Raw genomic sequence first — 27,581 nt, 5'->3', positions numbered from 1 at the left:
GGCTATGTATGGAAGCTAGATGGTAAGCAATTACTCCCAACACTAACCAGAAGAAGCAAAATACTACATACTTTAGAGGGAAGAGCAATAATCTGGTTGATTATTGGGTTTTTACACTGTGCTATTTACCCAAGGGACCGCTGTGACTCAGACCCAAGCCCGGTCGTACGTGACCCTGCGAGATGAACTCGCGGGCCAGCCTCTATTCATGAGGCAATGTCACGGCCAACCTAGCGCATAGCTGCGGTCTGCATGCTGGCTGGACCACTGGATCTAGATTATCCAGCCAGTCGCCCAGCCCGGCAGTTGATTGTAGATCCTGAGAGAAAAACCAAAAAAGATGTAAAGGAAAAGAAATTGCTAGGACCAGAGATCCCAGCTGGGACCCTAGGTCCTTACTCCTGACTAGACAGATTAAATGGATTACCTAGGGCAGAGAGGGGGGGGGGGGTTATATACCAAGCTGAGGACGGCCCATAGGCGTAGCCAGGTGTTTTTTGTGCTGCCTAATCCTTCTCCTGGAGGAGGCAAGATAAACCAGTAGTTTTGATTTATGGAGCACTGTGTCTGTTGATGAACAAAAGAGAAACAGCCATTTTGTTTGCACTCGTCACCCTTTCCCACCATTATTCAACGCGCTTACCTTCCTTTAGTACCAATACAACAAGGCCGCCCTTTGATTTCACAGTCCATGTGCTTGAATCCAGTGTGGTTATTTTTGGGCTGGTATGTGCATATCTAGAGAATGATGAGCAATAGTGAGAACACTGATGAGTTATTTAGTCACAGGCATGGCACTCCGTCTAACCCTATGACACTTACCGGCCATTTAGTGATGTCATCAGGCCAGACATGTGGTGTGATGGAAGCCGGCTCCTCACAAGTCCTATAAAACATCAAATTAACAAGGTCAGCTGCAATATAAGCTCACGTCCAATGTGATGTAGAACAGTGAAAAAGATATTGTACATGGAGGGTGACTGAGTGACAACATGACAAAATATGTAATTGGATGAGACAGTATTCACAAACAAGTCCAACAGCTTTAAACATTAAAAATCTCCCTACATATGCAAATAGTTAATGTCTGTGTGATAATATATGTATGACCCTAGATATAGGATAAGCGCTAATAATAGCTCAGCAGGGACTTGCATTAGAGGGATGTAAATATTATTATTCATTACCTAGGAATTAACAGGCTTTGATGGGAAAGTCAAAGCCGTGTTCCTACGGCTAAGCCAACTTATCACTGTTGCAGGTTAGCTATAGAACAGCACGTGTTCGAAAAGCTGGCCTTAACCCAAACAGGACATCAGCTGACAAGCAGACAGGTTTACAAGAAAGATTAGTGCTGCAATCTACATTACATTCTCAGGAACAAATAAAACGACATACATCTTCGGGTTTTAATATACCGACACATTCCTACATTTACCGTAAAGTAAGAAGGCCACACATTGCACATCAAAATCTCCCCTGGGGAGGTCTAGTATAGGGGGTTTTACAATTTTTGGGAACTTTATTTTATTGTTTTAGCAAATAAAACAGCAACAACAACATACGCAGTACAGCAAAAAGTAGACAATGGACAAGGGACAGAAGGCACTGGTAAACAGTGTTATGAACCATGCCATACAACTAATTCAACTAAGATCTACTAACCACCCACACCTCCCTCCCTCCCGCCATTGCAACAAATCCTGCAAAGCGGATCAAGAGGGATATTATACCAAAATAAAGTAAAAGACACCAGTGTGGAGCATTACACAAAGTTTTAAAGTACTCATGGTTAGAAAACAAATACCAGATTGCTTTAATCCAGGAAATAGCTAAATCGTCAACAAATAGAACAGATCAAAAAGATACTAATCAGGTGTCAGCAGGGAAGCCTCAACCAAGTGTTTTTTGGTAGCAGACAGCCAACCATGCCACAGTTTCTAATTTTTTTCAGACAGCCCCTGCTAAATTAAGTGGCTTTATATAGAGGCAAAGCCTTAATAAAGCCTTTCCAGAATGTCAAGGAAGGGGCCTCAGGTTTTTTTTTCCAGTGCAGTAATATAGCCTTTCAAGAATAGCTAGAAAAGTCCCCTGCACTCCAAGAGGTGCTCCTCCACAAGCCTCAGGAGATAGACTGAAATAGTCAAAGTAATTGGAAGGGTAGCCAGCTCATGAAGAGTACGGGTGACTGCTTGCCAGAACTCCTGTATCTTCAAGCAGTGCCAGAAAACATGGTCAAATAGGCCTCTTAATATCGATAGAGGCCAGAAGATCCCCCTGAGGTTAGGGATGCCACTACTCCATTTGAAAAATCTGTACCCGCACAAAAACGGTTCAGAACTTGAGGTCCAAGACTGGACATACCACACTTTCCTTCCTAGGACCTGCAAACATATTTGAAATAAAAGCCATGAAACAAACATTCAGATTCTGAGACCAGAACAATCACCCCTTGTAGTAGCAAGTTTTGCACTGCCCCGAAGAGATCTCGAAGGCAGTCTGGGGATAAATGCAGGTTGGAAGGAGAGAACTGCACTAGAGTAGAAGATTGAAAACTCGATCTTGTAGCCGGGCCGATCAAATCATGGACCCGTCTGTCTGATCAGGGAGGTCCACGGGTCCGGAGGAAGCAAAGACGTCCTCCCTCACCCCAAACACGGATGATGGCGCCCCTTCAGGCAGAAGAGACCTTGTCTGCAGGTCTGGAAGGACCTGCTCTCGGTATACCAAGCCGGGTCCGCAAGGAACCTCTGGAGGAGGTCCTTCCAGGGAGACTTCAAAAACGGCAATTCCCCCAAAGGGAAGATCACACAAGGCCTTCTAGACAGCCTGCTCTGCAGACCAGTATATTAGCCATATCATGCGATAAAGGATATTGCGGTCACGGACAGCCTGGAGACTAAGGGAGTCAAATCCAGGGACAGCTTGGTCAGTCACTAGGACAGCTTGGTCAGTCACTAGGACAGCTTGGTCAGTCACTAGGACAGCTGTGTGTAGGCTGCAAAGCTGCGGACCAAATTTTTGGCCTGATCCCGTGGATGATGAAACATCCGCTCCACCACCCCCCAACTCCGACTAAAAACCTGGAAAAAGCATTGCTTTTTTTTTTTCTCAAAACGGCAACTCCTGTCGCTTCCTAGCTTCAGCAAGAATCATATCCCTGACGTGGAAATTTAAGAAGTGTACCAGGAAGAGTCTAAGGGGAGCGCCGGAGGGGTGATTGCCAGTGGGGACCCTGTGAGCCCTCTCCACAACATTAGAAGGCAAATTTTTGCAAATCCAGAAGCTTCTTAAAAGGAGGACTCGGCAAAGATGGCAGGGAGCAAGCCTTTCTCCCCCTCCGGCAAACCTACCACCCCGATTATCTGCCAATTTTCTGCATACTCCTCCTTGCTCACCAGAGAATTAACCAGCAACTGTAGGTTAGATAACTGCGCCATATGAGAGCCCTGTTGATCTTCCATGGAGCTGCTGCGCTCTTCAGCCTCTGAGTCGTTCACTGATCCTATCCAGGTCATGGCGGATTAGTGTGCACTCCGAGGCCAGATGGTCAATGTGAAGCATGAGCACTGCCTTACAGCATCCAGGATTGGCTTGGTGATTGCTGCTGGATCCTGTTTTGCTGTTTGAGAGGAACCAGGAGCTGCAGCCAGCGGCTGGGAGCCTATCCCAGGAGAAGGTTTCGAGATGTTAGTCTGAATCAATGGTGAACAGTGTGCAGTCGCTCCGGAGGAAGAAGGCAAGATGGTTCCGGGGGAACACGTGGTCCACCCCTTCCTGGATCTCTGCAGCTTTGGGTCCAGTGGCGGCTTCCCCTTGCCTTTAGCCGACATAATAAAGAGCACTGAGGGATCCAGAAAAGGCAAGGATTCAGAGGCTGCCTCTACTGTAGAACACAGAATAGTGTCCTTTTAACAGGAAAAAGGAACAGATGATCTCAGAGCCCTTAGTCTCCCTGTCCGTCCCGGCTCCAATCATAGCTACGTCCCTCAAGTGTTTTACAATTTTAGTGCAATAAGGTTATGTAACAACACCCCAATATCACTATAAATTAAGGGCCAATTTAAGTCTTGCACACTATCTCTTTATAGTGCTGTATCCCCATATTTGTGGCTGATTTTTGCTGGAAAATGCTTTAAAATACAACAGTCTCTCAGTGAAATTGCACCAATTCTCTCCCTCTGGTACTCTATGCACTGTGACACCTCTTTTCACAATTGTCCTCACATAGACTTGTATTGTTGAGGAAGAGAGGTGGGGTGTCCGACCAGTGATGTTACCGAGTGCTGCTTATTGAAAGCACTGAGTGTTAAGCTCGTTCACACGTGTGCTCAATGTGCCTATAGCATTTATGATGGGTTTGTGATATGTTCTCGTTGTGTTTATGAAGCATTGAAAAAACGTAAAGAATGCTCAATAAATGCCCACAGAAGTGTTGCTTTTCTAGTGGGAAGTACCTAAGGGGTGGGGGGGGGGGGGGGTCATGTAAAGGAAATGATCAACTTTAAAGAGTGGTTAGGTTGTGCTGTAATAGCAGACATTTTGTAAAGATGGATTTTCATACTTTGATCCCTTGGCCTGGTCCAGCTCATCTTTGCTAAAACTAAAAGCTGTCACTGACAATGCTCAATGCCTCTGCTTGGCATGGTCAGTATTGTTGGCTGATTGATGGTTTTGTCTGCACACAGAAGCAAATGGTGTCAACACATGACTGTTCTGTACAATCAGTCCTAGTTTACCATTTCCCAGTGCATTCTGGGATACAGGACCCTCCACTGTCTCTCCCTCAATGCCCAGCTAACACTTTATAAATGCTTCACTAACATGCCATAGATGCCGGTTAGGGGTGATTACAGCGAATTACTATTGAAATCAATGGAGTTAGCTGACCTGCGAAAGCAACATGCTACTTAAAGGATAAGTATGGCTCTAGTTCTGTGGATCACAGGCGTGCAGTTCATTTTGCATTCATGTGACTTGTTTTCAGGCATCAGTGGGCTTGACATCACTCAGATGGTTTAGGCCCTGGATCAATCGTGACTTTACACTCGGGATCCACCCAGATGCCTGGAGCGGCAGCTTGCTGAGCTTCTCAGCAAGCTGCTGAGATTGGGGGGGGCAGATCAGAGAGCTGGTGACTGACAGAGTGATCAACGTTTTGGATTGCTCGGTTTTCAGTCTTAGAAACAACGGGGGACAGATGCAGTATAACACCGATGCTACATCTACCTAGGTGAGTAAAATTTTAGTTTAGGAGTTTAGGAACCCAAACTTCTCTGAACATTTAACATATCAGAACGCTACTGCTCTTTTGTGAAGGGCACGGTGTGGTCCCATTGTAATATTCATGGCAGGCATTCAATGGTGGTTATGAGGCTTTAAAACTGCTGAATACTATAGAACATTAAATGGCAGGCTTTAGATGTAGATCATATCCATTTTTTTGTGTAACTCACCGGGGGTCTTGATGGCACACAGCTCCTGACACTCTCTTCTGACCATCCTGCTCAGGCGCATTATGTGCTGGCCACTTTATAAAAGTCGCCAGTGTTTCCTATCAGTGAAAAAAACAAAGATTTAAGAATTATAGATTAAGTTGCTCTCCAGGCAAACTGCTAAGTATATAAATGAAATGAATATATGGAAGCTATTTTATAAAGGATTTGTATTTCTACCCATGCAGTCCTAAGATATACACAACCAGGCAAATTATGCCACTTACATATAAAGAATAAAGTGGTATCTCCTCTCCACCCCCAGACTGCTGACTGGACATTAAAACAGCAGCAGGAGACTGATGAGGTCACCTGTCTGCTGACACTTCTCTCTCCTATTAGCATGTTGTCAGCACCTTTGCATCAGTCTAGCCTGTCTAAAAAGACACAAAAGTCACAGTGCTGTGCCCAACCTCTTCGGAGCTGACTACTGCTTTTATAGGGGATTGAAAGGGACTCCAAGTCAGATGCCATACATGCAGTAGTTAAATAGAGAGCTGCAATCAATGGTATCTTTTATAGCTGCCTGGAATTAAAACTTCAGGTAAACGTATTGCACTGAATATTTAGAACTGTAACTAATCTGGTTTCTAAGGGATTGGTCTCTTCAAGATAGTGATAGCCACCTAGAGCCAAATTAATGTTGCTGTAGTTTAGGCAGAGTGGTGCCTATCAATTCTTGATTCCTTACCGAGCAAAGCCGCTGTTGTGTCTGCACACACCCTGAATTATCATTTTGAACGCAACAGCCAGACTCCCGTTCTAGATCATGCTCTCTCTGAATCAAGCGATCAATTTGTTCATCCCGACGTATGCAGGGCGAAAACTTTGCTCCAAGGTGAATCAGAGCTATCTGAAAAATACAAAGTCCAGAATAAAAAAATCAGGTACAACTAGTCATGTAAAAAAAGGGGGCAGATATCAACGTGTTAACCTTTTTCAGAATGAAAAATGAAAAGGTGAACATCCTACCCCATTCTCACCCCTCCTGGTCCCCACGTGCACTTACCTCCGTGGGTGATACATTTAAACAGGTTATGCAACCGGGGGGCAGTGTTTAAAAACTGTGCTTCCTCTTTTTTTCCCTAGGGACACCAGGATGGATCAGAGTGGTTCTGATTGGTCTGCACCAGGCTGTGTGGATGGTGGAACTATCAACAATGGAGGCAAGTGAAAGTGGGGGACCAAGGGGAGAGGAGAGTGTAGGGTATTAGTTTACCTTTCATTTTTTCTGAAAAGGTGAACACTTGAAAAGTGGAACTTTACTTCCAACCCTAAAATAACTGTACACATTCATCGAAGTGACATCTCTGCTCGGCCGATGGAAATGGCTAGGGATCAATACCTTAAAGCCACCGGGTTAAAGAGGTCAGTGACCAGCAGGGAGATTAGGGGATCACAGCGCTGGAGAACAGGTGAGTGTACTTCTGCTTTGAAGTGGAACTTAACCCTCCTGTCCTCTTCAGTAAAGGAAGCTGCCATTTGGTCTCGGTTTGATTTGCAGTTGCCATAGTGCTGCATATGTGATCAGTTATCACATATGCCAGCTCTGGTTTTGGGAAATAGTTAAATTGTTGGGCTTAGTTCTGCTTTACGTATGTGCTAAGAGTGCATATAATGGCAGTGCCAATTATGTGGACCATATAGATTCAGTGTTGATCTGCAGATACCATACTCAGAGCTGAGATAAATGAAGTAGCTGATATAAATGGAAGCATTCATAACTATACATTGGAGATTCAGCATTGCAGTGTAATTAGTGGCTACACATGAGGATGCAGGTTAAGTACACAATAATGGGTCCTATTGAGGGAGTGCCGTCAGCCTTGAAGAAAAAAAATAAATAAATAGATTTACAAGCCCAGTGTTGGAATACACAAAAAATAAAATGCATAGATATATATCCTTAAGTGTTTGTTACCCTATTAAAAAAAAAAAAAAAAAAAAAAAAAAAAAGGATCCTGTTCCCTTAAAGCATGTTATACAGCACAATGCTTGTGCCATGTAATTTGGCCCCCTGTATCACCTTAAAATACCTGGCTGATCCTGGCTGGTGCTGCCCCCCCCCTGTACACTGACCACGGTTTATCATGGCTGCCGAGCACTGACACCATGGTCACTTTATGTGCCTCTGTCATCCACAGCTCTCCTCTCTCCTGTGTCCTCCTTCCCCCCTCCCTGCATTTTAGCTCCGTCCACTCCATGATCCTCCCTGATCCTCCCCTCCTGCTGCTCTCATATCTATACTATGATCATGCCATCCCCTTTGTTATACGACGTTATGTGTCCCTGTTCTGTATAAAAAAAAAATGCAGATTATACCTCATCTCAAAGCGTCTCCCGGCGCTCACGTGACTCCGCTGCTCTCTCTCTCCCCCGGCTGACATCAGCGGGAGTGCTCGGCCCCGCCCATTATAGCTGTCAGCCAGGCAGAGGAGAAAGCTGAGGAGTCACCTGAGCACAGGGAGACGCTGTATAAACTGGATTTCTGCCTTACTGTAAAAATCCTTTTCTCTGAGGTTCATTGATGGACACAGCTCCATATCTTCTTTGACCCTTGGGTTATGCTGCTCTCCATAGGAGTAGGACACTAGGTGGAAAAAAGTTTGACTACGCCCATAGGGCAGTCCCAGGGGGTATACTCCCACTTCCTGCTCTAGCTCTTCAGTTTTGTAGCAAGCAGTGTCAGAAGAACATAAACCCCAACTTATTAGAGGGGCAGGTGCTGCGTCCAACAATGAACATCAGAGAAAAGGATTTTACGGTAAGATAAAAATCCAGTTTTCCCTTTCGTTCATTGACGAACACAGCTTCATATCTCCTTTGACCCTTGGGATATCCCAAAGCAGTGTCAACATAAGGGGTGGGAAGAATGCAGTAATAAACATACTTCCCAAAGGCTAAACGTAGCCAACCAGGTAAAACAGGAGCTCAACAAGGAAACAACTTGAGCTCACCTGGCAAAAATGTTCAGTCTCAAAGAGGACTAATCCTCTCCAACAGCAGCCTGCAAAACCAAAGGACAAATCGAATCAGATTTTTTTTTGGAACGACTCAGTCGCCGCCAGGTACACCCTGATTGCCCGAAACAAACATCCAAAGAATGCAAGACAATCTCCTAAAGGTGCTTTGGCTCAGAACACATGGAAAGCAACACAATGCTTTTATTTAAATGGAAACCAGAGATGACCTTAGGAAGGAAACTGGCAGGTACGAAGCACCACTCTCTCCGTGAACCACCAAGTAAGGTGAACAACAAGGCAGTTGCCAGCTCAGACACCCTCGGTGCAGAAGAATAAAGCCACCAAGAAAGGCTACCTTCTGGGACAATGTAAGCAGATGAGTCTCACGAATACTTTCCAATGGCTGTTACTGAAGAACCGATTAAGAGCCAGCCACCCACCACAGGGTGCCAGCCAGCCACCCACCACAGGGTGCTAGCCAGCCACCCACCACAAAGTGCCAGTCAGCCACCACAAGGTGCCAGCCAGCCACCCACCAAAGGGTGCCAGTCAGCCACCCACTCATTTTGTTTAAGCCTATATTAGTGTCTTTTCAAGTTTCAATGGAGATGGATGGAGATAGAAAAATTAAAGTGTGGTCTGGGACTATTTCTCTTCCCCATCTCCAGGAAAATCAGCAGCACTGTGCGACACTTGCAAAAACAATGTAAGCATGGGATCAATAACTGCAAAAACCAAAAATACATCTAATCTTTGAGCCCATCTAAGAGTTCATCATGTTGAATTGTATAATGTAGGACAGAAAAAACAAAATGAATCACATGGTGAAACATCACATCACTAAAATCTGATGGAAGATCCCAAATGCTGGACACCGTAATCACAGAGATGATGGTCACTGATAACCAGCCATTTACAATAGTGTCTGACTCTGGATTTCAGCAGTTGGTGTCCATGCTTGAGCCAAGGTACACACTGAAGAGTGACAAATTTTATCGAACAGAAATGCTGCAAAAGATTCACCAAAAGGTTGTTGAGAAAGTAAAGGCTATGCTGAAACCAGAGAATGCTGGCAACTCACTCTCATTCACGACTGATTGCTGGTCAGGACAAACAAATGATTCTTACATGCCACTTCATTGACAGCAGATGGACAAAAAGGCAATTGGTGTTGAATACAAAAGTGATGCAAGGATCCCACACTGGGGAGTACAGGCTGTTCCAACACAATGGAACTCAACGCTACACATGTTACAAAGGATGCTGGAGTAGAAGCAAGCTCTCACTATATATTCTGGTGAATATGGACTTGGAGGACATTCTTGTCCTACTGCTGATCAGTGGGACATAGTAGCCAACATTATTGAGATGCTCCTACCCATTGAGTGACACTAGAGGTGAGTCATTACGACTCATCTGTGTCCTCTGTCATCCCATGTGTGAGAGTGCTGAAGATGCTTCTTCAATGGGAAGGACACAACAGGCAGGCTATGAGGGACAGCCTCGCCAAACGGTTTGAGAAGCATGAGGAGAATAAAAATGTTGTGCTTGCATGTCTTTTGGATCCTTGATACAAGAACCCTCCTTTCTCTGCTGATGATGTATTGGCCAAGGCAAAACAATGGCTGACAGAAGAGATTCAAGTTCAACAGAAGGTGCAGGAGGTTCCTCCTGACAAAAATAAATGTCAAGAAGAGAAGGTTTCTGATGTGGAAGAGCAGGATGCAGGAGAAAAATGTCCAAAAAGACAACAGACAGAAGAGAAAATTCATTGTGGTGAAATAGATGCCATGTTCAGTTTTTTATTGGGGCCCTTATGCGGAGGGTTCTTCTCAATCTGCAATAATGACCCTGGATGATGAACTTCATCTCTATTTGAAGGAACCAGTAATTGCCAGAAAAAGTGATCCTCTTCAGTGGTGGAAAGAAAATGAGGCACGCTACAAAAGACTTGCTTCTCATGCTAGAAGATATCTTTCTGCTCCTCCTTCCTCGGGACCAAGTGAGTGTGTTTTTAGTCAAGTGGCAGCAATTTATGAAAAGAAAAGAAGCCGTGTAACTAGTGCACATGCTGAAATGTTATGCTTTCTGCACTATAATATTGTTCTACTTAACTGGGAGTATTGATTTGAGAGTGTAGTAGTAGTAGTAGTAGTAGTGTCTGTCCACCAGTCCACTCCAATCCACTGTCTAGCTTTTGTCTAGCTATTTTTTCTAGCAGTTTTGCGCTGCACTGTAGTCAGTGCAAAAGTGCTAGAAAAAAAGCTAGACAGTGGATTGGAGTCTGGACTACTGCTGCAGTAGTGCGCCACTCACTGCTGCAATCATTTTAAATCACTACTGCAGTAGTGCAGTAGTGATGAAAAATGACTGCAGTGAGAGTGCCTTATTGCAGCGGTAGTCCACTGACTCTACTCCAGTCCAATCCACTGTGTAGCTGTTGTGTTGCCCATCTTTTTTTCTAGCAGTTTTGCACTGACTGCAGTAGTTGCAGTGAGTGTCCTACTGCAGAGGTAGTCCACTGACTCCAGTCCAATCCACTGTCTAGCTGGTGCCTATCTTTTTTTCTAGCAGTTTTGCACTGACTGCACTGCAGTAGTGAATTACAATTATGGCAGTGAGTGATTGCACTACTGCAGCAGTTTATTACGCATTAATGCACAATCAGAATGATGTGAAACTAAATGTCCCTGCAATTGAAGTTTTCCTATCAGTTCTCATGCAGTTAAGGTGTGAAGAACGAGCCCTTAAAGTTAAAATTGTTAATAAATAAAGTTTTACATGTTCAGTAACAGATGTGTCGAAATTTGTGTTATTTTGCAAAATTTTAAATGTGCAAAAATATCGGCCAATACCGATATGCATTGGCCAAAATATTGGTATCGGCAACGAAAAACCGATATCAGTCGATCACTAGTTATAACCCATAAGGGGGGGTTATAACCCGTCCGTTTATTTTTCACCATGTGTGTCCCATTGCAGAGATTTCCCTTCACTTCCAACCCCGTGACCAAAACAGGAAGTAGGAGGAAATCCCTACAAATTAAGGGAATTCCTTGGGGTCCCCCAGGAAACCAGAACTAGTATTCCTGTTGGAAGAATTCCCCTCTATTATTTTTCTGGGGACAACCGAAAATTTGGTATTTCCAGTTACTTTCACTTTCAGTGATAATAGTAAAACAGGACATAGAGAAGGCGAACCTCCCTGATGGGGGCACAGACCGCAATAAAAACTGACAAGTCTTCTGATCTCTCTCTCTCTCTCTCCTCTGTTATCCTAACATTTCATATTCCTGGTATGTGCCTGCTGTACCATGTACTTGTATAAAAAGGATCCTGTTCTCTTTGTTTTGCTTCCAATGTGTGAAATCCCTGGTGTTCCTGCCAGTACCTCTGGTCTCCTATTAAAAACTGATCACACTAAGCAGAAGAACACACCATGGTCAGCTCTCTAGCTGTGCTGGGAGTTTCAGTCTACTCTCCTCCAATAATCTGCACAGCCTTTCACTGGGAAGCACAGTGCACTATTGCTTCTCCTTCCCCCAGGTCTTATGTAGCTGTGAACAGAGGGAATGTAATCACTTATATAACAAAAAAAAAAAAAAAAAAAAAAAAAAAGCATTTATATATATATTTTTGTAATATCTACACACAATTGCTTTGCCTTTCATTTCTATATAATCTGAATGTATTGTTTTACAAGGTGATCCTTTACAATCACTTAAAAAAAAAAAATGTTTGCCTATAGTTGTACTTTAAGGCTGCAAATAGCCAAGCAACCAGCATTTTCAGGACGTCAGAGATGGCAGCCCCCACATTTCTCTAAATACAGATTTCCTTTAAGGGGCCTTTAAGTGTTACTAAACCCAGAAGCTGCATTCACTACATCTAGTCTCCCACATTACACAGAAATGCGATTATTTTTAGTAAATATACATCGCTAAAAATGCCTTTTGTCACCAGCAGTGTATAGCAGCCTTGTGACTTCTTTCAGTGCCTGGTTAAAGCTTGTAGGAGGAGATTTTATTCTACTCCGACTGTCCTATGAGGCTGCAGGGCCCTCTGGACAGTGCTGATTGGCCCTGTGCTGATCACATGCTCCCTCCCAAGGAAAAAAAAAAACTCTCTAGCAATACACACAAAACTAAGCATGTGCAGAGTGTCCCCAAGTCTCTGTACTATCAGGGGATAGATTAAGAACAGTGGAAGAAGGGGAGGATCAGAGAAGACCGGATCAACCAGCCTTTTCACAAAATGTAGAGGAATAACCCCTTAGGTTCCACAATGGGTATAACAAGCATGCTTTACTATATATACAGACTGATTTTACGGTTGTGGGTTTAGTAACACTTTAAATACTGAGCTTTTCTCATGTGCAAATATTAACACTTGGCAGTGTGGAAGGCTGGCCCTGTTCCTCCCATGGTGCCTTACATTGATGTGAACGTTATACTTTGCCTATAACTGACTCTTTAATGGAATGAAAAAGCTACATTATGTGAAAAGGCAAAGTGTTCTGGCTGGTGTTACCAGGAAAACCATTTAGGAGATCTTGTCAGCAAAACAATTTTTATAACTCATGCAGCGATTAATTTGATTACCCCCTCTGGGCAATAGGTTTATGAACATTTTAGAGGCAGAAGGAAAAAAAAAAAGCTGCTCTCAAACAAAGCCTCAGCATATGTAGACAAATTGTTAAGGCTGTGCTTGTACATCTTCTTCCAAACACAGCCTCAGCACTGTCAACTGCATCTGAGATAGCAACAGAGAGCCAGCGATAGACATCCAGCATCATCTAGCTCTCTCGTCCAGTCTTTAGGAAGCTATGTACCAAGGACCAGAAGGTCCCTGGCAGTCTCTTCATGACTCTCGGAGGCCTGGCAATGTTAAGTACTGCCGTGATGTTTTTTTTTTTTATTTCAGGCTTTTCAGACTGTAGGAGATCTTATTGACCCCAGATGTCCCCATAAAGAAGACCTGTTCTTATTACAAGGGATGTTTACATTCCTTGTAATAGGAATAAAAGTGATAAAAAAAAAAATGTAAGGAAAAGTGTAAAAAAAAAAAAAAAAAATGTTTTAAAGTGCCCACATCCCTGCGTGCTCTCATGCAGAAGTGAACGCATGCATGTGTCGCGCCCACATATGTAAACAGTGTTCAATCCACACTTATGAGGCATCGCAGAGAAGTTAAAGCGAGAGCAACAATTCTAGCCCAAAACCTCCTCTGGAACTCTAAACTGATAAACTGTAAACATTTTTAAAGCGTTGCCTATGGAGATTTTTAAGTACCGAAGTTTGGTGCCATTCCTCGAATGTGCGCAATTTTAAAGCGTGACATGTTCAGTATCCATTTACTCGGCGTAACATTTTTACAAAAAAATTGGGCTAAATTTAGTGTTTTTTTGTTTTGTTTTCAATTGGCCTGATATGGAAGTGGTTAATTAAGGTGTGTAAAAACAAAGAATTTGTTGCAAAATGTAATTTGCATGTTGATGATGGGAAGAGCGAGGGATCAGAGAAGGCAAAATATAAGCAGATTAACCTTCAGCATTAATTGAAAACATCATTGCCCAGAGAGGGAATATTGGTTACAAATAAAACACATCAGATTAAATAAAATGTGTTTTGGTAACCGCCTTTAACAAAATGGGTTGATAATGTCCCTACCTTTCCGAACCTTCATCTGAAATGGTCCTATCCCATAAAGAGCAGTGCAGGGAAGCCAATATATCTGTGTGTTCTGCGCTGATCTCCAATGGCCCTCCTCTCCTGTCCATCTCCGGTGCTGGTATGTGACATCACATGGGATGGATAAGAGATGAGGGCCAGCGGGGATCAGTTCACCAGAACATATAGCAATGTGCCACTGCCTCTTTCCTGCACCCCCTATGGGAAATTACACTTTGCTCTACACACTGCTGACCAATGTACTTTGCTGTACAAACTTCTGACCTCTGTACAGTGCCCCCACTCTGCCCTGCTGACGCCTGTACACTGACCTACAAACTACTGACCCCTGGACACTGCCCCACATACTATTGACAGCTGGACATTGCCCCACATACTTTTGGCCCCTGGACACTGCCATACATACTACTGACCCCTCATGGCACCACATACTACTGACCCCTGGACATTGCCCTATAAACTACTAACCCCTGGACACTGCCCTACATACTACTGACCCCTCATCATTGCACCACATACTACTAACCCCTGGACATTGCCCTATAAACTACTAACCCCTGAACACTGCCCTACATACTACTGACCCCTCATCATTGCACCACATACTACTGACCCCTGGACATTGCCCTATAAACTACTAACCCCTGGACACTGCCCTACATACTACTGACCCCTCATCATTGCACCACATACTACTGACCCCTGGACATTGCCCTATAAACTACTAACCCCTGGACACTCCCCTACATACTACTGACCCCTCATCATTGCACCACATACTACTGACCCCTGGATGTTGCCCTAAAAACTACTAACCCCTGGACACTCCCCTACATACTACTGACCCCTCATCATTGCACCACATACTACTGACCCCTGGACATTGCCCTATAAACTACTAACCCCTGGACACTCCCCTACATACTACTTACACTGGCCAAAACTCAACCCTGAGAAGGCGGGTCAAAACAAACAACCAGAATTAAGGCCAGCCAGGAATTAAATAAACCAGTCAAACAAGTCAGCCTGCAGTACCAGTTCTGCCTTCTTTATGGTTTTGGGGTGACCATTTACTTTCCAGACATGAAAAAAATTGTGAATGTTACATTTCTCACTAAAGTTATCCTTTAAAGTAGGCTAAGTTTATATTTTTCCTCTTGCTAGTTTTTATTTTTTTAAAGAAAGCACACCCCAGTGACCTTTCCATTTTGCTTAGGTAACTCTCCATCTCTCAAAGGTTGCCTACCCCTCGCTTTTCAAATTTTATATCCATTGCAAGAATACAGGAGCAGTAGAAAATTGACAGCATAGTTGTGTAACTGAAGAGATATGTATGTGGTCACTATGATAGGAGGTCAGAGCATTACACTTACCGAACTTGGGCCTATCCAGAAGTTTTCCTGCTGTATGTATTTCACACTCTCATACACACCTTTGTTCCTTAGGACCTAAAACACAAAGACATAGGCCATAAGCTGCTACGAAAACATGGAAAATATACATTTACACAAGTATTAGTCACTCTGCCATTGCCACAATATTTACCATTCTAAATACACCAATATATTTATCATGTAGCGCTTAAAGCGGTTGTAAACCGCTGTTTTTTTTTTTTTTTTCTTCTTATATACAAGTTAAAGCCATAATGTTCCATAATGTGTTCCCGCATGCGTGCGGGAGCAGCTGTTCACAGCATAGGGCTCTGAAGGGACGGCACAGGGCTCTGAAGGGACGGCACAGGGCTCTGAAGGGACGGCACAGGTGGCCGTTCCTTCAGAGCGCATGCGCCAGTGAGGTCACTGACTGCATTTACAGTAACTATCCCCTAAATGTGGAGTAAGTTTAGGAGATATTTATACTATCCTATAGGTAAGCATTATTATAGGCCTACCAATAGGTAAAATTTAATGTTGGAAGTTTACTTCCACTTTAATAAGCTAATCAAATGTTTCCACTGTTAAAAAAGGGAAACTAATGATCTGGGGGATTTATTTTTAAATTCGTGAACAGAGGTTTTATATCTTTTTAGGCTACATTCAAATTTCACACCATACTAGCAAGTACAGCTGAATCTAAAAAAATTTGAATATCAAAAAGTTAAGTTCAGTAATTCAATTCAGAAAGTGAAACTCGTATAGGTTCATTACACACAGAGTGATAGATTTCAACCATTCCTTTCTTTTCATTTTGATTACGGCTTACAGCTAATAAAAACCCCGAATTCAGCATCTCAGAAAATTAGACTACATAAACAACCAATAAAAAATGATTTTTAAAAATCATGTTGGCTTATGTCCATGTACAGTATAGTATGCACTAGAGCTGCGCGATTAATCATTCTAATCGTTCCAGTAGCACAGATAGTCGGACAATGCCTGACAATCTGCGTATGCGCAGTACTGCCATCACTCTGGCAATCAGCTGGCGTGATGTCAACTCCGTGGATATCATTGGAGGCATTATCCGATGATCAGCAAATGCAGTAATCGACAAAACACCAGCAGGTTAACATCGGCGGGGTGCGTTGTGCTCTCATCACCGAGACACCTGTTCAGCCTCCCTCACCCCTCCCAGGGGTGGCACATGACTGGCAGCCCCTTTTCTCACCTTGAATAATGTGAAAGATGAGGTTACGTGAAGAATCGTGATCTTTATTCTAAGCAAAAAAAATAGTGATTCTCATTTTATCCAGAATCGTGCAGCTCTAGCATGCACTCAATACTTGGTCGGGGCTCCTTTTGCACGAATTACAGTGCATCCGGAAAGTATTCACAGCGCTTCACTTTCCACATTTTGTTATGTTAGTCTTTTTTTTTTTTTTCCATAATAAATTTTTATTAAGATTTTAAGTAGAAAACATACAAAATATACACAGTACATGAGAACAGCTACATGAAGTGTGTACAGAAAGGTGGTATAGTAATCACATAGTAGCATAACGTAGCAATAACGACTAGGATATACAACAATATGTTCATAGCGGGTGAATGCAGAAGAATAATAAACATACAAGATATGGCCATGTGATTATCATAACCTGTGAAACGGGGGTCTCATTAACGTGGGGAACCCGTCTAACTGAGGGCATGCAAGGAAAAGGGATCATGTGCCACAGCGGCAACAAATACTGGGTATCGGTAGCCAGGTTGTATGTAGAATAAGAGTTGTATTCGGCCAAAGACTAGGCAAGGACCCACTGGGTATGAAACTGAAGGTCGTTGCAACTGGATAAAGGGGACACACAACAGATTGGGCAGGGAAGATAGGAAGGGAAAGAAGGGGAGGGGGCTAGAAGAAAGAAAAGAGAGAACGCGAAGGAGATAAGGAAGTGGAAATAGGGGGGAAGGAGGAAGGGGAATGAAGGGAGTAGAGGTAAGTTATGTTACAGTCTTATTCCAAAATGGATTAAAATTCATTATTTTCCTCAAAATTCTACAAACAGTACCCCATAATGACAACATGAAATAAGTTTGTTTGAAATCTTTGCAAATTTATAAAAAATAAATAAAAAAAAAAAATATATATAAGACCCCGTTCAGACTGCGGCGACGCGACTTGGTGGGGCGACCTGTGAAGTCGCGGTGCGACTTGCTTGGACTTCATATAATTGAAGTCAATGCAAGTCGCCTCCAGGTCGCCCCAAAGTAGTACAGGACCCTTTTTCTAAGTCGGAGCGACTTGTGTTGCTCCTATTAGAACGGGTCCTGTGCTATTCAATGGCGAGTGACCCACCGCGACTTGTCAGGCGACCAGGTCGCCTGACAAGTCGCGCTAGTGTGAATGGGGTCTTAATGTCATTTTTGGAAAACATATTTAAAGTTAAAAATCTGTAGGGAATTAGTAAACATTTTTTTTATGAAAGGATTTCTTAAATTTTTAACAAAAAAGAAACAACCAATATAGGTTTATTTTAAAAAGGAGCAAATGCACAATAACAGGATATCAACTTGCCAGTTCAGTGGTGGTGTGTTGCGCAAATCCAATGGGAGCAATGCCATATGTACCAATGGCGAGTAAAGTGATGAGCACATGGACAAAGGTGATCCAATAGGTAAAGTAAGGCCTGCAAAAATAAAACAAGTTGACTATGCACTTTAAGAGTTTTAAAACAAGTCCTCACTGGCCTCTGTACTACAGGCATGGAGGAGTAACTGAGATGAAAAAATTGCAACCAGAATATGACAGTTTCAGTTGGTGTTTAGGGGCCTACAGCATTTGCGGTTTACTTTAGAAGGCTGGCAGGATGCCATAGCAAATATGAGAGAGGAGCTTTGATTTAGTGAGCAAAATGTATGCTTAATAAAAAATGCACTACTTTCGCTTTAATGTTGTGGGAACTTTTAAATATTGTCCCTCAATACAAGTACAGGCACTAACGAAGCTCTGCAAAATTTTCAGCAATGCAGCTACCAAAATGTGAATGATCTATAGTATTCTTCTTACCATATTCAATCTCACCTGTGACTGTCAATATGCTCCAGTTGGTTCTGGACTGTGCTGCTTATACTCCGCCTGTAGGTTCTGTTTAGCCAATTCCCAACAACGCCCAGGCCGTACAGGCGCTTCTTACGATCAAAGGCAAAGTGTTTCACCTGAGATGCAATACGCTTCCCTCTACGAGGGTGGCCAGCTAAAGTAGGAGAAGGTCTCACAAATTCTCTCCTGCAAAAAATGAAAAGCATACAATTGCTCCTTAATCATCAGAACAATCTATCGCTTTTATATTAAACCTAGAAGAGTAAAAACTAAAGTTTTTTTTTTACCAACCTGTGTTATTCTCAAATGTCATTTAAGTCATTACTGGCTTGACCACCGATGACATTCATTAACTTGGATGGCACCGATTACAAGTTAAATATTTAAGAGTGTGAAATTTATACCATACATCACAGCACACGCAATTAAAAATGTAGAAACTTCTAGGGCCTGTGTTGACACAATCATTTGACTTCCTAAACAGGATGAGCCTGCCCCGCACTGCACATCCCACTCTGTACTGCACTAGAAGTGGCAGGTTACATAGTTAGTCAGGTTGAAAAAAAAGACACAAGTCCATCTGGCTCAACCAATAAAAAAAACAGTAACGAAAACCCAACCATACAATCCCATATACACAATCCTAAACCAGCAGTTGATCCAGAGGAAGGCGAAAAACCCCTGGCAAAGCATGATCCAATTTGCTACAGCATGGGGGAAAAAAATAATTCCTGATACCCTGGATCAACTCTACCTATAAACATTAGTACCCATTTATATTATAATATAGGAAAGAATCCAGGACCCAGAATCCAGAACCCAGGAAAGAATCCAGGCTTTTTTTAAAGCAATCTAGTGAGCTAGCCAGAACCACATCCATAAAATGATAAAAGCAGGCTTCTTCTATATAGGCAATTCGCAGTTCTTGTCCAACTCTTCATATTTTGTGTATTTAAAAAAAAAAAGCAAAAAAAAAAAAAAAAAGAAAAACATAGAATGTGTCGGCAGATAAGAACCATTTGGCCCATCTAGTCTGCCCAATATATCTGAATCCTATGAATAGTCCCTGGCCCTATCTTATATGAAGGATAGCCTTATGCCTATCCCATGCATGCTTAAACTCCTTCACTGTATTTGCAGCTACCACTTCTGCAGGAAGGTTATTCCATGCATCCACTACTCTCTCAGTAAAGTAATACTTCCTCATATTACTTTTAAACCTTTGCCCCTCTAATTTAAAACTGTGTCCTCTTGTGGTAGTTTTTCTTCTTTTAAATATGCTCTCCTCCTTTACCGAGTTGATTCCCTTTATGTATTTAAAAGTTTCTATCATATCCCCTCTGTCTCTTCTTTCTTCCAAGCTATACATGTTAAGGTCCTTTAACCTTTCCTGGTAAGTTTTTTCCTGCAATCCATGTACTAGTTTAGTAGCTCTTCTCTGAACTCTCTCTAGAGTATCTATATCCTTCTGGAGATATGGCCTCCAGTACTGCGCACAATACTCCAAGTGAGGTCTCACCAGTGTTCTGTACAGCGGCATAAGCACTTCTCTCTTTCTACTGCTTATACCTCTCCCTATACATCCAAGCATTCTGCTGGCATTTCGTGCTGCTCCATTACATTGTCTTCCCACCTTTAAGTCTTCTGAAATAATTACTCCTAAATTCCTTTCCTCAGATATTGAGGTCAGGACTGTGTCAAATATTCTATATTCTGCCCTTGGGTTTTTACGCCCCAGGTGCATTATCTTGCACTTATCCACATTAAATTTCAGTTGCCAGAGTTCTGACCATTCTTCTAGTTTTCCTAAATCCTTTTCCATTTCGCGTTTCCCTCCAGGAACATCAACCCTGTTACATATCTTTGTGTCATCAGCAAAAAGACAAACCTTACCATCGAGGCCTTTTGCAATATCACTTATGAAGATATTAAACAAAATTGGTCCCAGTACAGATCCCTGAGGTACCCCACTGGTAACATGACCTTGTTCTGAATGTTCTCCATTGACTACAACCCTCTGTTGTCTGTCACTCAGCCACTGCCTAAGCCACTCAACAATATGGGAGTCCATGCTCAATGACTGCAGTTTATTGATAAGTCTTCTATGTGGGACAGTGTCAAAAGCCTTACTAAAATCTAGATATGCAATGTCTACTGCACCTCCACCGTCTATTATTTTAGTCACCCAGTCAAAAAAAATCTATAAGATTTGTTTGACATGATCTCCCTGAAGTAAACCCATGTTTTTCATCTTGCAATCCATGGTATTGAAGATGTTCCACAATCCTATCTATTAACCACTTGCCGACTGCCGCACGACTATCTACGTCGGCAGTCAGCCCCTCACAGGCAAAGTGACGTAGGTCTAGGGAGCAAGCGCGCGGACCCCCCCGCGCGTGTGACCGGCGGACCCGATGTCCGCTGATCACTCTGCGATCGCCGCTGTAAACAAGCCGCCTGTCATTCTCCCCTGTGTAGAAACTGTGATCACACGGTTCTACTATGTAGAACCGTTGATCACTGTTTCTACAGCTCAACAGACAGCCAATCACAGTTAGAATCAAGCCCCTAGGGACACACACAGCCCCTCCCTCTCAAATAAAGTTAACCCCTTCACTACCAGTGTAATTTTGCAGTAACAGTGCATATGTATAGCACTGATTACTGCAGTAATGTCACTGGTAACCCCAAAAGTGTCAAAAATGTCAGTCAAGAGTCCGATGTGTCCGCCGCAATACCGCAAAAAAAAAAAAAAAATTGCAGATCGCCGCCATTACGCGTTAAAAAAAAAACAACAAAAACAACAAAAATCTTTCCCTTTGTTAGTAAACGCGATAACTTTTGCGCAAACCAATCAAAATACGCTTTTTGCAATTTTTTTTTACCAAACATATGTAGCATAAAACAAATTGGCCGAAAATGTTAAAAAATTTTGATTTTTACATTTTTTTTGGGGGAATTTCATATAAAAAAATGTGAAAAATATTGTTATTTTTGCAAAATTTACGCTCTTTTTTTGTTTATAGCGCATGATCAAAAAAATCGCACAGGTGATCAAATACCACCAAAAGAAAGCTCTGTTTGTGGGAAAAAAAGGACGTCAAATTTGTTTGGGTACAGCGTCGCACGACCGCGCAATTGTCCGTTAAAGTCACGCAGTGCCGAATCGCAAAATACCCCCTGGTCAGGAAGGGGGTAAAATCTTCCGGGGCTTAAGTGGTTAATAGGGTTTCCATTAATTTGCCTACTATTGATGTCAGACTCACTGGTCTATAGTTGCTCGATTCCTCCCTACTACCTTTCTTGTGAATGGGCACGACATTTGCCAATTTCCAATCTTCCGGGACGACTCCTGTTACTAATGATTGGTTAAATAAATCTGTTAATGGTTTTGCCAGCTCACCACTAAGCTCTTTTAATAATTTTGGGTGTATCTCATCAGGGCCCTGTGACTTATTTGTCTTCACTTTAGACAGCAATCTTAGAACGTCTTCCTCTGTAAAGACACATGCATCAAACGATTCACTAGTCGTCCTTTCAAGTGGAGGTCCTTCTTTTTCTTCTGTAAAAACTTAACAGAAGTATGCAGTCGGCTAGCCCTTTATTCTCTTCTACATACCTTCCGTCCTTTGTTTTTAATTTAGTTATTCCTTGTTTTAATTTCCTTTTTTCATTTATATATCTGAAGAATGTCTTATCCCCCTTTTTCATAGACTGAGCTAGTTTTTCTTCTGCCTGCGCTTTAGAAGTTCTTATAACATGCTTGGCCTCTTTCTGCCTAATCTTGTAGATTTCCTTCTCTTCATTGCTCTGGGTTTTTTTATAATTACAAAATGCTAGCTTTTTATTTTTAATGATTTGGGCCACTTCGGCTGAGTACCACAGTGGTCTTTTCCTTTTTTTGCTTTTACTGACAAGTCTAATGCAATTTTCTGTTGCCTTCAATAATGCACCTTTTAAGTAGTCCCATTTCTCCTGGACTCCATGTAATCATTCTTACTTGGAAGGACTTTACTGTACCCTCAATACAATTTATACTTAACATAGTTCTGCCCTGTTGGTATATACTAGCAGGGGGTGACCTGCTAAACTTATTAGGCTGGGGTCACAGTTACAATGATTATATACAGTATATACATCTCAAAATAGGATTCAGTATAATGCATTTCCTATAAACCTACCTTCCCTTCATTCTTTCCCCCTGCATCTTTATGTTAGCCAAAGTTCTGGGAATCGGTTTTGAAATAAGCCATTACACTTCCAAGGTGTAAAAACATTTCTGGCTATAGTGTTATCCAATTTTCTCTGAATGTATGCAATATAAAGGTTCCAATTCCATCAGGTTATTGTGCTATTCATCTTAAAGAAGACCCTTTTCTTAGTGCATTTCTTCTGTTGGTGATGGAAAGCAGCCTGAGCACATAATACATATGAAGTACAGAGACATTCTGCCCCTTTTGAGCTCCAGTTTGTTAGAACTTTCCCACTGGATCACTATTCACTCTATTTATAAACTTCTAACATTTAAATGGATTCTCGGATTCATCGTCTTTGCTTTGGCTAAAAATATATTACTACCAAGGGACATGTGAACGTTGGACATAAAAGTGGGTTTGGATGGTGAACAGACAGTTTCTTTGCTGCAAAGTACAATTTGAGCCCTAAATAAAATAATAATTTCCAAAAGGGGTTTTTTTTTTTTTTAACAAATACTTTTTTTTTAATGTTTTAAAGTATGTACAAAACATGCACAAAATAAAAAAAAAAATAATAAAATGAAAGAAAAAATAAACATGGCTGTTACATTGAAGTGGGTAACATACATGTAAAATCATCAGTAAGCTTATTACTCTTTCATCCCTATGAGAAATTTCCAACGTTTTAAACAAAAAGAACACTGTGCAGCAAACGGAGAAGAATCCAAGCAGAATGTTTAATAAGTGATCTGACTTTAGGGACAGATCAAACCTGGCTACAGATAATACTAAAAAGGGCCCTTTGTATAATCCATTGTACTATGGCTTTAGCTAAGGCTGAATTTTAATCAGATATAACATATACAAATTAATGCAGCTTGAAATTGTTTCATAAATCATTAGATTTATTTTTAAAATACAATTAGTATAAGTAAGTGACTGATGCAGGGTGGATAAAAAAAAAAAAAAAAAAGGACTTTTTTCTTTATTATTTATTTTTTTTTTTAATCAAAATTTATTTTAATAAAATGCTTTTGGAGTAAAAATATAATGAAATGGAGCTTAGATATGTAGCATTTTATATTTCCATAGTCTGCATATATGTATTTTCTGCAATATTTACGTTTTTTTTTTGGGTAAACTCATTCAATAAATCCAGGCTGAGATAACATGCACTGCATTCACACAATTTCACACTACCAGCAGGAATAATTTCTTACATTTAAAGAGCACCTGCCACTACGTCCTTCACCTTGTTGTGTCACTGCCGCATCACCAGCTGTCCCATTACATGAATGAAACCGTCAGTGAGTCAACGGCAGGTCAGAGGAGAAGCCACTGCAGGAAAGAGATGACAGTTGCTCTTTAAAAATTATGATTAAAATGGAGAGGATTTAAATCAAGCATTTTTACTAGTGATTTAATCGACTGGATTTAAATCAAATCCACCCAGGACTGAGGTGTGTGAACTTGAAGAATGCAAATGTGCTAACAAGGAACATGTGAATAGGAGGAGAGAGCAGAGGTCATCAGTCTGACCATTCACGGTCAGACTAAGGGTGGAGAGAGGCAACACACACTGTATTTGGAAAAATTATAACTTTACCCAATATTAAAAAAACTAAAAAAATCTTGCTGGTAAACCTCATATACAGAATTTTATAATTAAACTTCTTAAAGCCATTTCCTTCCTAGAATCAATGTCATGCAGAGGTGGTCAACAGTCACACAGGGCGGCAGTGGGAAGCATAAGGAGGAGAAGGTTTATCAGCGTTTTCACTGCTGATGACTCTCACTCCTAATCAGCAATGTAGTCCTCACTTGCGGTGGGATCCAGGGATGTATCTGCATCACTTCCTCTAGACACAGGACACCTTTTGGGATCTTACCTCCAGAGACCTTGCATTTCCCCTTAAGAGAGCGAAAGCTCTAGCAGCCTCGGTGATGTCATTAGGGGCAAAAAAAGGATTTCTTTACTAGTAGAAGATAAGGTACCAAAGAAACATGGAAGCATGCCTACCTGACAAGCCAAACATTTTGTCCAATCAGAAAATGGCTGTCTGTATTGTGTCAGGGGGCTGGGTTAATCTTAGAAATAGACAGAAATACAAAGACCTTTGGCGGATCAAACCACTCCAAAATATGAACTTTATCTGTTTATTTAGCAGTTTGCCTGAAATTCAGCTTTAGGAATATTAATTTGCCCTGTGTAAACCCAGGATGGTATTAACTAAAACCATTTGATGTTACACCATCTAGTGACAACCAGGGGTTGATTTACTAAAGGAAATCGACTGTGCACCTTACAAGTGCATTTGCTCCAGAGCTCCGTAAATGAGTGAAAGCTCTGCTGAATTCCATCATCCAATCATGTGCAAGCAAAAAAAGAATTTTTAAAACATTTTCCTTGCATGTGATTCGGTATTTTTTCGCAAGTGAGGCTTAAAAGTAGTACTTTTTGTTTTTAAATAACATGTTATACCTACCTGCTCTGTGCAGTGGTTTGGCACAGGGCAGCTCCAACCCTTTTCTTTTCAGGTCCCCCACTGATGCCTCCTCCCCCCTCAGGCAGTGCCCCCAGAGAAGGCTGCTTGCCCTGGGGGCACAGCTGCTTGCTCACACTCAAGTCACTGCTCTATGCGTCCATAAGATACAGAACCATGGCTCAGCCCTGCCCCCGCTCTCTCCTCTTTGGGCTCGCTGGCTGTGATTGACAGCAGTGGGAGCCATTTGGCTCCCGCTGCTGTCTCAGCCAATGAGGAGGGAGAGTCCTGAGACAGCTGGGGCCATCATGAACATCACTGGATCGGAGGGAGCTCAGTTAAGGTTTGAAGGGGGGGGGGGGGTCGCTGCACATAGAATACATGAAGGTAAAAAACCTGCACCCTTAGAACCATTTTAAACATATTTACAAAGCTCTGGAGCAAATGCACTTGCAAGGTGTTCAATATTTGATCCACCCCATAGCTCCAAGAAAGATAATGTCTATACAGTGCCTTGAAAAAGTATTCATTCCCCTTGAAATGTTCCACATTTTGTCATGTTACAACCAAAAACGTAAATTTATTGGGATTCTATGTGATAGACCAGTTTAAAATGGCACATAATTGTGAACCAATTGTTTCAGAAGTCACCTAATTAGTAAATAGAATCCACCTGTGTGTAATTTATTCTCAGTATAAATACAGCTGTTCTTTGAAGCCCTCAGAGGTTTGTTAGAGAACCTTAGTGAACAAACCGCATCATGAAGGTCAGGGAACACATCAGAGAGACCAGGGATAAAGTTGTGGAGAAGTTTAAAGCAGGGAAAGATTATAAAATAAATTACCCAAGCTTTGAACATCTCACAGAGCGATGTTCAATTCATCATTCGAAAATGGAAGGAGTATGGCACAACTGCAAACCTACCAAGACATGGTCATCCACCTCAACTGACAGGCCGGGCAAGGGGAGCATTAATCAGAGAAGCAGCCAAGAGGCCCATGGTAACTCTGGAGGAGCTGCAGAGATCCACAGCTCAGGAGGGAGAAATCGGTCCACAGAATAACTATTAGTCGTGCACTCCGAAAATCTGGGCTTTATGGAAGAGTGGCAAGAAGAAAGCCATTGTTGAAAGGAAGCTATAGGAAGTCCAGTTTGCGAAAAGCCATGTGGGGGAGACAGCAAACATTTCGAAGAAGGTGCTCTGGTCAGATGAGACTAAAATTAAACTTTTTGGCTTAAAAGCAAAACACTGTGTGGCTGAAAACGAACACTGTACATCAACCTGAACACACCATCCCAACCATGAAACATGGTGGTGATGGCAGCATCATGTTGTGGGGATGCTTTTCTTCAGCAGGGACAGGGAAGCTGGTCAGAGTTGATGAGCAGATGAATGGAGCCAAATACAGGGCAATCTTAGAAGAATACCTGTTACAGTCTGCAAAAGACTTGAGACTGGGATGGAAGTTAATCTTCCAGAAGAACAATGACCCCAAACATACAGCCAGAGCTACAATAGAATAGTTTAGATCAAAGCATATTCATGTGTTAGAATGGCTCAGTCAAGGTCCAGACCTAAATCCAATTGAGAATCTGTTGCAAGACTTGAAAATTGCTGTTCACAGATTCTCTCTGTCCAATCTGACAGAGGTAAAGCTATTTTGGAAGACGAATGGGCAAAAAGGTCACCCTCTAGATGTGCAAAGCTAGTAGAGACATCCTCAAAAAGACTTGGAAGCTGTAATTGCAGCAAAATGTGGTTGTACAAAGTATTGACTCAGGGGGGGCTGAATACACCTTTCAGATATTTATTTTAAATTCTAAAAAACATTTATTGTTTTCCTTCCACTATTATGTGCAACTGTGGAAAATTTCAAGGGGTATGAATACTTTTACAAGGCACTGTACTGTACATATGACTCTTAGGGGTACTAAGCTTTTTGAGACCAGGTTCCTTTGGTATACAGAAGCTACAAATGGACACAGAATCAAGTGATGTAACATTTACTCCAAGTGAAGTGTAATGTTTCAAGTACAAAGCTGTACATGTCTCAGCACGATATGGAAGATACTCACCCACTTGAAATGGGAGCATCATCAGTTGTTGGCACAGCAGCTCGGAAGTAAGCAGCAGAGAGAGGAGGAGATTCAAAAACGTCATCTGGCATAGAGAAGGTTTCATCATGCATGTCCACCTACGGCAAGCAGAAAATGAGAAAAAGCAAGATAAACATCAGAGGAAAGAAGTTGAATGCTAAAAAATCTAATAATTTAATT

At 42.0% G+C, this 27,581-nt stretch overlaps 1 protein-coding gene across 1 annotated transcript in view; it reads right to left on the bottom strand.

Annotated features, from left to right (window-relative positions):
- Positions 1-27,581, bottom strand: part of RHBDF2 (rhomboid 5 homolog 2) — a 217,671-nt gene that overhangs the window by 12,610 nt on the left and 177,480 nt on the right. Inside the window, exons 8-15 of the mRNA XM_082271201.1 lie at positions 27,381-27,499; positions 18,607-18,810; positions 18,100-18,211; positions 15,522-15,596; positions 6,187-6,348; positions 5,457-5,554; positions 823-886; positions 644-738 (exon numbers count right to left, since the gene is read on the bottom strand). Of these exons, the coding sequence (XP_082127327.1) occupies positions 644-738; positions 823-886; positions 5,457-5,554; positions 6,187-6,348; positions 15,522-15,596; positions 18,100-18,211; positions 18,607-18,810; positions 27,381-27,499 (929 nt within the window). The remainder of the gene's footprint in view (positions 1-643; positions 739-822; positions 887-5,456; positions 5,555-6,186; positions 6,349-15,521; positions 15,597-18,099; positions 18,212-18,606; positions 18,811-27,380; positions 27,500-27,581) is intronic.

This window comes from Pelophylax lessonae, assembly GCF_965119305.1.
Source record: "Pelophylax lessonae genome assembly, chromosome: 11".
NCBI lineage: Eukaryota > Metazoa > Chordata > Amphibia > Anura > Ranidae > Pelophylax > Pelophylax lessonae.
The sequence above is the reverse complement of the archived record's forward strand: the minus strand, read 5'-3'. Positions and strand labels throughout refer to the sequence as shown.